This window comes from Lissotriton vulgaris, unplaced genomic scaffold, assembly GCF_964263255.1.
Source record: "Lissotriton vulgaris unplaced genomic scaffold, aLisVul1.2 SCAFFOLD_1500, whole genome shotgun sequence".
Classification (NCBI taxonomy): Eukaryota; Metazoa; Chordata; class Amphibia; order Caudata; family Salamandridae; genus Lissotriton; species Lissotriton vulgaris.
In genome coordinates, this window is record NW_028241052.1 from 178598 (window position 1) to 192413 (window position 13816).

At 45.8% G+C, this 13816-nt stretch overlaps 1 protein-coding gene across 1 annotated transcript in view; it reads right to left on the bottom strand.

Annotated features, from left to right (window-relative positions):
- Positions 1–13816, bottom strand: part of LOC147672121 (ribokinase-like) — a 518130-nt gene that overhangs the window by 177773 nt on the left and 326541 nt on the right. The window contains exon 6 of the mRNA XM_086948020.1: positions 7531–7622. Coding sequence (XP_086804146.1) covers positions 7531–7622 — 92 coding nt within the window. The remainder of the gene's footprint in view (positions 1–7530; positions 7623–13816) is intronic.

Consider the following 13816-nt stretch of genomic DNA (forward strand, 5'->3'; position numbering starts at 1 on the left):
CCCACTCGGGGTGACAAATGCAAAAACAACAGTTGATGGACAGAATGCAGAACAATGTCATACATTTACCCCAGTACAGAGATCTGGACCTAAATCCATCGTTTTTTTGCTCACCATGCCATTCTAGTTTGAACCCAGCCATATGCAAATCAGTCTTGACCCTGTGCCCATGGTAACAGTCCAGACCGAACTGCCAAGCTAGGTCCTCCCTGGAATGAAAACAAGAATCCTAGGACCAGTTTCGGGCTTTCAGACCTCATCAGCCAGGATAGCTTGATTCCAGTGGCATGGAGAGCACGGGACTCACGTCTGAGCATACCCGTCCCACTATGGGTGACAAACGCAAAAACAACACTTGCTCACTGTGCCACTGGATTCAAGCTTGCCTGGCTGAAGAAGGGTGACATACCCTGAAACCGGTCCCAGGATGCTTGTTTCCGGTCCAGGGAGGACCTGGCCTGGCAGTTCGGTCTGGACTCTTCCCATGGGCCACAGGGTCAAGACTGATTTGCATATGGCTGGGTCCAAACTGGGGTAGCGTAGTGGGCAAAAGAACAATGGATTTAACCCAGATCTTTTGACTGGGGGAGAATGTTTGCATAGTCAGCATTCCGTCCATCATTTGTTTGCTGTAACATTCCTTCATCACCAGGTGGGTGCTGGTGCACTCCTTACTCGCAGCGAATGGAACAGAGGCGCCAGGCCATTCCTTGTTTGTCTAGAGTGGTGGAGTTGCGGTGTGGCCCCACTGCTGGCACCGAAATTTCGCTGGTGCTGCTGCGGTGTGGTGCCGCTGGGGCCTTCCCGTTGTGTGCTACCTCCTCGTTCAGTGGTTGCTACCCAGTATGCTGAGACACACACCCCTCCTTCTCGCTCCGGTCATCTTGCTGCACTCTGCTGGGGCTGGATACCGAGTAGAGGAGACCGTGTTGGCCTTGGGGGGCACCTACATTTGGATATTACCTGGTTCGCCACTTTACATCTGATCCCGAGGGGGCTCCTCTCTGAAGCCAATTGCTTCCGAGGAGTGCCACAGCCCTGCTTCCTCTCCCCCTTTGCCCATATTGGACCTTCTGTCTCCTCCTTCTTCTGCCTGTTTTTGCCAGCGTTGGCTCCCCTGCTGGTGTGTGGGAGGCAGTGTGTGCTTCCTGGCCTCTGGAACTCCTGGACTGGCGTAGTGATCGAGTGGGCTTAGCCTACTGGTCTGGAATCTTGTCTCTGGGGGCTGTGTGCTGTTTATTTTCTCACCACTGGATCTGCTGTTCGATCTGGCACCACTTGGTCCCGGGGACTGCATTTGCGCCTCTGAGAAGTTGCTGTGTGCCCGTGTACAGAGCTCTTCCTTCGCTGCTAGGTTTTGTTGGCAGGTCTGCAGCTCCTCAGAGGAGGTAGTATCCTCCCTGCTTTGGGTGGAGTCATAGGCAAGCCAGATAAAGCGCATTCCAAATTGAACTTTGAGTTACACAAATCCAGAAATAGAGACAAAGCCTCTGGGATGTCCGCTCCCGCATCTGGTGATGAATCCGAGGTCTCGAGCAGTAACTTTAAGCATAACCTAGCTACCATCCAGAAAAGCCGTGCTGCACTAGATGGGAAGACTCTTTATCTTACAGAATGGACCTTATGTCTGAGAGCCTCAATAAACATACAGAGCGCCTCCACATGTCTGAGCAGCAGATTACTAAGGTCGAGGAGTCACCGAAGGAGGTGGGCAGCGCACAGAAGCAAATGGACAAGTCGCTAACCATCTTTCAGGATAAGGCGGAGGACCTCGAGGCTAGGTCCAGGCGCAGTAACCTGCGCATTACGGGCCTTCTGTAATTGACTACCATTGGGGTTATGGAGGTGTTTGTGGAGAAACTCCTCAGAGACCAGCTGGGTGCGTCAACCTTTTCCCTATGTTTATCGTGGAACATGCACATCACTCCCTGGGTGCCTGCCCTCCTCTGGGTGCTCCTCCGTACCCTATCATCGCCAAGCTTCTCAACTACCGTGATAGAGATGCAGCTCTTAAGAAAGCCAGAGAATTAGGTGAATTACGGTTTGAAGGTTCCGTACTTTCTCTGTTCCCAAATTTCACGCTCAGAGATCATGAGGCTAGGAGGCTCTTCGCCCCAATGAAATGTAAGTTAAAAGAACAAAACATTGAATATGCTATGCTCTAATCAGCGAGACTAAGGGTGGTTGTCAATGGCTCTACGAAGATTTTTACTGACCCTAGGGCCCTTCAAAAAGCTCTCGAAAATGGTGGAGCGAAACAGGAAGCCCTCGTGCTCTGGTGATGTTGAGGCAGGCTCAAGTGATAATCTGAACGATAACGACAGACTTTGTCCGATGGCACAAGTAGCACTGTGGCTTTTATTTTCTCCTGGTGTGTCGTATCCTATCATACAAGAAGCTATTGTAATGTGATGTTCTAGTTATATCCCTTTTATTGCAGTTGCGGTCCACTCCTCTACTTCTTGTAATGACCTGAATAATAGAGCCTGATCTGTGATATATTGATATTAGTGCGATGCACACTTAGTAGAATCCAGACATGCAAATATCGTTGTGGGCGGTCTTTTCCCCGGGTTGGGGATATATTTCTGTTTGGACAGCACTGCTTTTGTTGTTTGTTGAACACTGCTATGCCTGGCCTCATCCGCCTCCATGGGTTACTCCCAAGAAGTTTTATTGCCCTTTTGTTTTTGTGTTTAACGGCTATTCATACTTGTTACTGTGCTATTTTGAATTATGTTGGAGGGTGGGGACACGGTAGTATATGTCCAGTAGGGGTATGCATTGCGTGGGTTGGGTTGGGGTTTTGTTCTGTATCCACGGTTGATGTACACGATCACTATGTCAGAGGAAATCACTCTGCAATTCTATACAATTGTTCACAGTGCTCACTATAAGTAAGCAACAACACTCCCTAGACGACACTCCTAGACACCTCCCAGGGAAAGTTAGGTTCATTACCTGGAACATCCGGGAGTTAAATGATTTTAGGAAATTGCGCAAAATACTAGCATATCTTAAACGTTACGAAATAGATGTTGCATTATTGCAAGAAACTCACTTAGCCCCTAACAACTGCTTTCTTAACAACAAAAGGTTGCAAGGTACATTTAATGCTGCAGGGTTTACCTCTCACGCCAGAGGTGTCATTACCTGAATCAACCCTAAATCAGGCATTTCCATGACAGTGATTAAAATTGACCCTAATGATAGATTCACCATTTCAGGGTGCCATGGCTCTGGGTTAGATATTCAAGTTGTTAACTTATACGGCCCAAACTATTATGACCCCTCCTTTTACCAATTGTTGTTAGGCCAGGTTTCTAGCGGCCCGGCTATGCCTCAGTTAGGGGGCAGTGACTTGAATTGTATCCTGAATCCCATCATAGGCAAGTCGTGTGGCCTGGGATGCCACACTACCGCTACAGCCAAAGCCATCATTGACATAGTACTGCAGCTAGACCTGGTGGACGTCTGGAGAGCTAGGCACCCGGAGGGGGGCGGATTCACTCATTACTCAGCTCCTCATGACACACACACTAGAATTGATTACATACTACTGGACAGATCGTTATTCCCCCTTGTTCGTACTTGCGAAGTTATGCACCGCACTATTTCAGAGCACTCTCCCATTATTTTGGAGGTTGAGACGCTGCCGCGGGTTGTTGCCCCATTTACATGGAGATTTCCCCCTGACTCTCCACTTGACATTGCGTTAAAAGGTTACTCTATTACTGATGTATTTGCTTTGCTATTAATATGGAGTTTGTTAGGCACTTCATCACAGTCTGGGAGGCGTATAAAGTCTATATAAGGGGGGGGGGGTCACCATTAGCAAGCAAGCGGGAGTGTTATGCTCGATCAGGGGTAGACTCACCACCTTAGAGAAAAAAACTTGTAGAATTGGAATTGTCTCCCCAGGAGTGCATTGATCCCCAGATTGCTAGGGTTATGAAAGAAAAGCTTGAGGAATACAGTGTAGAGGCTGACGCAAAGGTTAAGCACATGGGGAAGTATGCCATCGCTAAATCTTATGGAGAGGGTGACAGGCTGGGTGCTGTATTGGCTGTGATGGCCCAACGACAGAGGGACACAAGGAGGGTTTCTGACCTAGATATGGGTGATGGTACCATCCTGACAGACCCTTTGAAAATAGCGCAAACATTTTGTCAATACTACAGTGGGCTGTATAGCTCACATATCACAGTAGATGAGTCAGTGGTTCTTGACTATTTGGAGCATGTACAATTGCCATGGCATACAAACTCTCACAGAGAATATCTTAGGAGACCTCTTGACACTACTGAAATTCGCATTGCCTTGAACTCCATGCGGGACGGTAGTGGCCCGGGTTTGGACGGACTTACGGTTCCCTCCTACAAAACTCACATAGAAATTTTATTACCCCACCTTAGTAAATTACAGAAGTTGGTGTAATGCCGCAATCAATGAGGGAGGCGCTCATAGTTACCCTATAAAAACCTGAAAACCTGCCACAATTGTGTGCGTCCTATAGACCCATCTCACTCTTAAATGTAGACACAAAAATATTGGCTAAGATTCTTGCCAATAGACTTTCTCCCCTTCTCCCAATGCTGGTTTGTCACGGGTCGTACGCTCACTCAAAACTTAAGGACCGTTTTTGGTGTCATACAGCACGTTAAACCCGAACTCAAGCCCGCCGCCATTTTTTTAGACGCCGAAAAGGCTTTTGATTCTGAGGAGTGGACGTTCATGATGGCAGTGCTGCGTAGGATGGGGTTGGGAGATATTTTCATTGGTCTGATATCTGTATTATATAATCAACCGTCAGCAAGGGTTAAAATTAATAATTGTGGCTCATCTTCTTTTTCCATATCCCATGGCACGAGGCAGGGCTGCCCCTCTCGCCATTATTATATGCTATAGTTGCTGAGCCCCTGGCATGGACGCTGCTGTAATATCACGGGCATCGTGGTATCGGTTTCCCTAACTATAATTTGATCATGTCTGCATATGCGGATTACATGTTACTGTGAAGTCATAAAATGTGGTGGTATATCGGGATTAAAAATTAATTTGGAGAAATCCATCATATTTCTGCTTACCCCCTTGATGGTCCTGTTCAACTTGGACTTCCCTCTCAATGGACCAATGAGTCGGTCCGATACTTAGGTATACAAGTACACACTGATTCCGAAGTGGTGTTGCAATACAACTATGGTAGGGTAGTAGCTAAGCTGGAGAGCAATATTGAGAGCTGGATCAAGCTACCACTGTCTCTGGTGGGCCGTTTATCTCTGATGAAGAGGATAGTCTAGCCTAGACTGCTGTTCCTCTTCACAAATGGTGATTCCTCGTCACTTTTTCAAAAATCTCAAGGCTTTCATGATTAGGCGGGGAAGTCCCCCAGGGTCAAGATGGACACGCTCATACTCCCCTACTCTATGGGAGGTCTGGGAGCCCCGGACCTAGAGCTTTACTGTAGAGTTGCTCAGGGCTTGCATGCTTATCACTGGAGTCATGGTCCGTATACGCTTCAGCATCTCCTCATAGAAAGTATTGCCACTGACCCTTTTCCACTTCCTCGGCAACTTACTCAGCCTCCCAATAGACATTGTGCTTTCTTGACTCTGTAAATTCAGTTGTCCATGCCTGGAGTGAACTAATAAAGAGGCAGGCAGGCTCTCTGCTTTACTCTCCAATGGTTCTCTTTGGGCAATGAAAATGCTGTCAAGGTAGCGCTCAGCTCGGCCATGTTTACCATCCAAGATATGAAACGTAGCCCTAACATGCCATTTTTGCTTTTATTTCTCGAAGTAAGTGAGGGTAACCTGCACCGTAAAGACCCCATAGTGATAGACATAAGTGAAATTCCCAGGTACTTAATCGAGTTTTTGGCCCATTAAAAGGGTGAGATCGCTGTTATTTCTTCCTTTGTGGCTTGCCCCAGTTTAATGCCTAGGACCTCCGATTTTGTAAGGGTAATTTTAAAGCCAGGGACTAGTTCATAGTTTTGTAGTAGGGGCAGTACCGCCTGGATGGAGTTGCCCATGTCAATTAAGGGAAGTGAGACGTTGTACCCAAAAATGAATTGGATTTTTAAAAACGTTATTTATACCAAGTTTTAACTCCCAGAAGAAAGACCGGTGAACAAAACTGCTTCTACATTACTCGAAGTACAGTGGTATGGTACAATATTTGTGATTGGGCTAACTGTTGCATCGTTATCCCCATTCAGTATCAATAGCGTATACATTTGAAACAATCCTCTAGATAGAACTCATCATGTCCCATGGGAGTGCGACACGCCATATATATCCCTATTTTAAAACCAAAAGGTCTCTCATCTGCCCCGAACCCACAGCCCAAGACACCAACTCCCATATGAAGAGCATGTATGACATTTTCCCGGCAATCAGCCACGGGTCGCCGGGACGTCTCACACCTTCTATATCACCATCTGCAATGGGGACTCCAACTGGTCTACCATTATTGGTTGGGTGGAGCCATCAGGCCAGCCATCACCAGCAACCTAGGGGTTCGGCAGCTGGGGTTGATATGTTTTCCAGATGAATTACATTTTCAATAAATAATAAAAACATTGTTGGAATTGATTCTTTAACTCATTCCAAACCAGTTACAAAAAATAGCATTTTATTGGTACTTTTGTTTTTTTAAAAGAAACAGTTACAACCCTTTATTGTGAAAATAGCTTTACAGGACAGCTTACATGCTCCACTTTTAAATACTACGCACCGTTCCTTGTGGGCCACAGAGCCTTATTTTGGGTGTGGAAGCTACAGCAATCAGGCTACACCTGTAGGCCTGAAACTTATCAACCTAGTGGATGGCCTTACATGTACTTCAGTCTACAGATGACGTTCAAACTTCCATTCCACTGATGAGGAAATAAGTTAGCTTTTCACTCAATATTAGAGACTGCGTTGCAACACCCTTTGGGGACCAAAAAAGTAATTTATGAGGGTGCAGAAAGGTTGAAGTTACTCAAACGCCTCCCTTCCTCTTTTTGAGGAGGCAGCAAAAGGGTTGTGGGAAAAAAAGGGGTGAAATAGCCGCTAAAGATATTTCGTCATCCTGGACTGCAGCAAGGCAGTGTAGATTTTGTGCAAGGACAGGTACAGTGGCTCATGCAAGCACCACTGAACATGGCACACAGAGTGGTAACAATGAAGCATTGGAGAATTGAAGCATCTGTGGCTTACTGGAAGCCATTATCTTTATCCAGTACCAGTTCAATGATTATCGACGAAGCTAGACGCATAGATCAAAAATAAATACAAAAACATATAATACTATAACACATATCACATATGGTCATAGCTACCTCCATGTCATATTCATTTGTAAAGTTTTCCATTTGTTTTTCAGCTAGCCAGCCCTCAGCCATCATGCAGGGCCTTGTATCCACTGGATGGACTAGTACATTTAACACACACAAATAAATACTCGGGTGGTAACAAAATTTACATAACTAATTATTAGTATTCAGCCATTTTGAATCCTTGTACAAACTGAAATAGTCATTACCTCACTCTCATTACAGCAGAAGACATCAGTATGGGTATAGAATCCAGGGTCTAGCTCTGCAATAGCTGGTGCAGGATTAAATATGGTCTTTACTGAAACAAAAGTAAATGGTTGTTTAAATAATTCACAGTACACTCCTGATGACACAAATACGCTTCAAACAAAAATAATACATTAGCTTTTACCAAAATAAGCAACTTGGCAGATAGCTTGGTAGGCCTGATCAACTCCTTTAGTAGGTGATGTAAGTAAATGGACGTATGTGTCTTTGTGTGGTGGTGGTGGTGGGTGTGTGTGTGTATGTGTGTACAACTGTAGAATATTCTTCCATTCTCTAGCTTTCTAATAACTTTCTGATATATTTAGAAAATATTTGTGGTCCCCAGTAGCATTTTTTATTTTTTTAAGTACAGTTCATATATCTTTCCAAAATATAAGTCAAAACTATTTTAGAGATAACTGAGGAGAAAATGATCTTTTGTAGAGTGCCAGCTATATGATAGTTTTATTCAAGTCAATGTTTGCATTCATCTTTACAGAAGGGATGGTGCAGCCATTACTCAGGTAGACACGCACACCTTCAGCCCTTACGTAGGGAAGATGCACACACCTACACTTTGTTTCCTGCTTCTGGACTCAGAGAGAGATAGTTGTAGCCAAACTACAAACCCTTGAATACCTTTAAAAATTTATATTTAAGCTAACAAATCAGCCTGACGAGAATTTCAAAATTTTTCTTACCTAACTTTTAGCACATAATTAAAAAAAATTCTATGAAAGATCATTTCATCCTTCTTTGTTGTAAGAGGGTGAGCCTTATGAAGCTTGGCATTGTCGCAAAACAGGCTTTACCACGCAGGCATTACAACGTTATGTCTTTACCACGCATCAATTATATCAGAAGAGTGGTACCGACTGTTTACTTTTAGGTCCAAGAGGAGGGGGAACCAACAACAAATATGAGAAAAACCTCTAATCGGACCTATTCAATTTCAACATTGGCAAGAAGCTCAAAACTGAGACCCCCATAAACACAGTCGTATCACATGTAATTTCAGTTATTATTTTATTTTATATCAAGCACGTATATATTTTTCTTTTTTTCTTTATATATTTTCTCTCCCTTTAGTGCTCATAAGATCAAAGAACAATACACGTATTTACAAATTCATATAATTTTTAGTCATTATATACATTAAAGAACCAAATCTCAATTATCTTTACCATGCATGCCTTCAAAATGAAAAAGTAAGTATATATAAAGTAAGTGTGTGTATGTATATATATATATATATATATATATATATATATATATACATACATACATATATACATACACACACACTTACATATATGATTAAAGTAAAGATGTTTTGGAATTTAGGGGTGAGTAAGGGTATACAGTAGTATGGGTGATTTTTGGGTTTAGGGGTGGCTGAGGGAATTGGGTGATAAGGGTGTTTTTTAGAGTTCTGGGGTGGGTAAGAGGGGTGATGAGTGTTTTCAGGGTTTAGGGGTGGCTGAGGGACTAGGGTGATAAGCATGTTTTAAGAGTTTAGGAGTGGGTAAGGAATTGGGTAGTAAAGGTATTTTTTACAGTTTGGGGGTGGGTAAGGGAATTGGGTGAAAATGATGTTTTTTTGGCTTTATAGGTGGGTAATGGTATAGGGTGGAAAGGGTATCTAAGGTTTAAGGGTGAGTAAGGGTTTAGGGTGGTTAGGGTGTATTTAGGGTTTAAGGGCGGGTAAGGGAATTAGGTGGTAAGGGTGTTTTTTTGGGTTTAGGGGTGGCAAGGATGCTTTAGGGTTATGGGGTGGCAATGCAAATTGGGTGATAAGGTTTTTTTTTTTAGAGTTTAGAGGCGGCCATAGGAATTGGGTGATCAGGATATTTTTAGAGTTTAGAGGCGGCTTAGGGAATTGGGTAGTAAGAGTATTTTTAGGGTTTAGGGGAGGGTAAGGGTGTATAGGTGTTTTTTGGGTTTAAGCGTGGGGAAAGGAATTGGGTGGTGAGGGTGTTTTTAGGGTTATGGATGGGTAAGGGGATTGGATGGTATGGGTGTGTTTAGGGTTGGCAAAGAGAACTGGGTGGTTAGGATGTTTTTAGGGCTTAGGGGTAAAGAAACTGGGTGGTAAGGTTGTTTTTAGTGTTTAGGGGTGGCTAAGGGTATAAGGTAGATAGTGGAGTTTTTATAGTTTAGGGGTGAGTGAGTGAATTAGGTGGTAAAGGTGTTTTTAGGGTTTATAATTGGATATAAGGTGGTAAGGGTTTTTGGGGTGTTTAAGGGTTTAGGTGTGGAGATATATATATATATATTCGGGATAGGATTCCAGTTATCTCAGTCTCACACTGAAAGCATCAAGGCACTCACGAGCAGAGTTTTTTTCAAAGCTTATTTATTCAGCAATTCCATATATATATATATATATATATTCTACTGCCAGTCGCTTGTAGATAGTTATAGTTAGGACCTGTTTTCCATAAGAAAAGCGCTTTTTGTTTTCCCAATACCTTTGGCGCCGGATGAAGAATCTTCGCAACATTTTCACTTATGGTCCGCTCCGGTCAGCTCCTATCTTGAATGTTTCGGGGTGATTCGGTAAGCGGGGGCCGAGAAAGAAGGGGGGTCCCAAAACGTGTTTTCTCCATGTTATTTTCCTCAGGAAACTTTAGACACAGCTAAAGCCCGAACTGCTGAACGGAATGACACCAAATTTGGCAAAAACATAGCCCTTGTTTCAGAAAGAACTCTTTTTGTTAAATGGTGTAAATCCGTTCAGTAGTTCCTGAGAAATTAAAAAAAAGAGGTCGGAAAATGAATTTCCTATAGGAAACTTTAGACACTGCTACAGGTTGAACTGCTGAACGCAATTACACCAAATTTGGCAAAAAGGTAGTGCTTGGTTCAGAAAGCACTCTTTTTCTTAAATGGTGTAAATATGTTTATTAGTTGCTGAGAAAATCAAAAAATAAAAGTTTTGATATCTAGCGGCACTGTGGATCCGCGGACCCTCCTGACTACGAGCTTTATTCTAATTGGCTGTCAACACTCCAAACCAGGAAGTGTTGGCAGCCATCTTGTGACTCAGTAGAACCAAGTCACAAGAAAAGAGAAAAATAAATGCAAAAACAAGAAAAGGGGGCAGGGTAGAAACACCCTGACCCCCTAGGCCTGCTCAGGGGATCCCACAGGGACCCCCAGGTCCCAAAAATTAATTTTTTCAAAAAATCTGCCGAATTTGCACTGGGTGCGCAAATCCGATAGAGAAAATTAAAAAATGAAGTGTGGGCAGCCGCGCTTCATTGTATTGAAGCCCCCGGGTGGGCCAGGTCCCTGTGGCAGGGAAAAGAATGTGTGGGGGGCCCCAATTCCCCCACACTGCCCTGGGCACCCTGGGGCTTGATTAAAGAGTTGTGGGGGGCACACAGCCCCCCGCAGCCCCGGGGACCGCCACACCCCGGGTTTCTTTTTTAAAGGGTGGGGGCCCTCCAAGGCCACCCAAGCCCCCGGGACCGCCACCCCGGGACTTTTTTTTGAACAAAATACACCTGTGTGGGGGGGGCTCGAGCTCCCCCCACACGCCCGCAGACCGCCACCTCCCGGGGGCACTGATATTCAAATGCGGGGGTCCGTTAAGGACCTCCAAACTCCGGGGACCACCACCTTGCCGCCCCCCCTCCTGGAGCCCTTGATAGCCCTGGAGACCGCTACCTCCCAGGGCCGGCTCCTGCAGTGTCACGGGGTGCCCACCCCGGGACACTGCTGTTGGCTATGGCTCTGCTATGGCTATAGCAAACTGTGGTTTGGGTTTTGAAAGCGAGAGCAGGAAAGCTGCTCTCGCTTTAAAATATTCGAACCACATTGCTTTTCCACACGGGGAGCTGCATGTCCGCAGCTCCCCATGTGGAAAAGCAATGCCGGCTCCCGCAGGATGCGGCGAGCCGGCGGGGACAATGGGGCTCCTCCCACGGTCCCCAACGAAGAGGCCAGGCCCCGGGGGATGGAGTCCCCGGGGCCAGAAGTGGCCTAGGAGGGGGGCCACACAGACCCCTTACATAAAAAAATTAATAATAAATAAAAGAGGCACAGCCCCGGGGGATGGGGTCCCCAGGGTGTAATAATAGAGGCATCAGGAGGGAGGCCACGCAGCCCCCCTCCTTGATTAAAATGATAATAATAATAAAAAAACAATGATGGCCATGCCGTGGGGATGGGGTCCCGGGGTCCGAAATTTGCCCCTTTCCCGTTTTCAAAGGGGGCAAGGCCCTGGGGGATGGGATCCCTAGGGCCCAAAAAAGGAAAGAGGAGGGTTGCCACACAGCCCACCCTTCTTAAAAAAAAAAAAAAAAAGAATAGCTGCATCTCGGCTAGGCCCCGCCCCATCCCTGCAGCACTCAGCAAACTCGTCCCCTGGCGCGTTGTAAGTTGGGGAATTAATTCCCCTTGAATACTGAGGGTCCCTGGGGGCCAACTAGCCCACCAGGTACCTCCAGTATGCGCCAGGGAGCTGCTTGCAGAGACGTGTTCAGAGGCCACGCCCCTTTTTACACCTCTTTGCAATGCAGCTCTGTGGCACTTACTGGAGGTACCTGGTGGGCTAGTTGGACCCCAGGGGCTCTCAGGATTAAAGGGGGCTTAATCCCCTAACTTAAAACGTGCCATGGTGCGTGTTTGCACAGTGGTGAAGGAAGGGGACGGGGCCTGAGGTGACATGTGTACAAAGACGCCCTGTGGCGCGTTTTAAGTTGGGGAATTAATTCCCCTTCAATCCTGAGGGCACCTGGGGGCCAACAAGCCCACCAGGTACCTCCAGTAAGCGCCACAGACCTGCGTTGCAGTGATGTGGTCCAGGCCATATCCCTTTTACAAGTCTCTGCAACGCAGCTCTGTGGCACTTACTGGAGGTACCTGGTGGGATAGTTGGACCCCAGGGACCCTCAGGATTCAAGGGGACTTAATCCCCCAACTTAAAACGCGCCAGGGGCGTGTTTGCAGAGTGGTGGAGAAAGGGTGCATGGTGTTTGTCTACTTCTTACCAATCCCACTGAATGGGGATTACTGGAGCTAAAAGGTAGGCTAGTTGGCCCCTACAGGACCCCCAGCAGTGAAGGGACTTCAATCCCCATCCAAGAGCGTGTCAGGGAGAGCGTTTGTAGAGTGGTGGGCAAAGTGGGCGTGGCCTGGTACGAGTTCTTACCAATCCTGCTCTGTGGGACTGATTGGAGGTAATAATTTGGGAAGTTGGCCCTCAAGGATGTCGTTGGGGGCCAACTACCCCTCTTGTTACCTCCAGTAAGTCCCACACAGTGGGATAGCTAAGACGTCTTCGGAGGCCATGGCCCCCTTTCTCTACCACTCTGCAAACGTGCCTCGTGGCAGACTACGGGATGGGGGATGAAGTGCAATTGAGACCTGAGGGAGTTTGGGGGCCAAGTATCCCTCCTGGTACCTCCATTAAGCCCTACGCAGCGGAATTCCTGAGCGTTGGTTGGACGCCCAGCACCCTTTCTCCTCCACTCTGCAAACGCGACTATTAGTTAAAATAGCATATTTCTGCACCTCTGACTTAGAGGTAGTTTTAATCCCCCTGCCCTATTATGAACTAGGGCCTTACAGAGGAGGTCATGCTAATCACAGGGGTACCCCAATGCATAGTGTTCCCTAGTGTATGTAGGTGTTTTCACTGTATTCTAAGTGTCTTTTAGCATAGCACTGGCTCTAGGCCTGGTTGGTCAGAGTCAGATACCACCAGTACCCATATGAAAAAGTTGTGGGCACAGGATGATTTTGCAACAAGGCCTCTTTCTGCTCCTCTGTTGGTTCTTTCTGCACATCTCTTCTTCTTCCTGCACTTTTCTTCCTCTTTCTTCACATGTCCTACCTTTGTAGGCATAGTTAGAAATTAGCATTTAAAAAACCTTAGAAATTCACTGAAAAAAACATAGGTTTCAGGGACGTTATAGTTAGATGGAGATTTAGTTTGTATAAAACCATAGAAATTCGGCCGTTATAGTTAGTAGACCTAACTATAACTCGCGCCCCCGCAATCATCCATGTGATCATCTGATGCACCTCCTCATACCCTAATAAAAATAAAATCGAAACCATAGACAGACCAATAGCAGTTAGTACATAGCTGCTCAGTGATTCATACGTCTATACACACATCCACCCACTAACCCATATAGTCACTCATAGACACAGTCATTCATCTATACAGCCACTGATATAACCACTCATAAATCTATATAGACACTCACACACTGCCACTCACTCAAAGAGTTA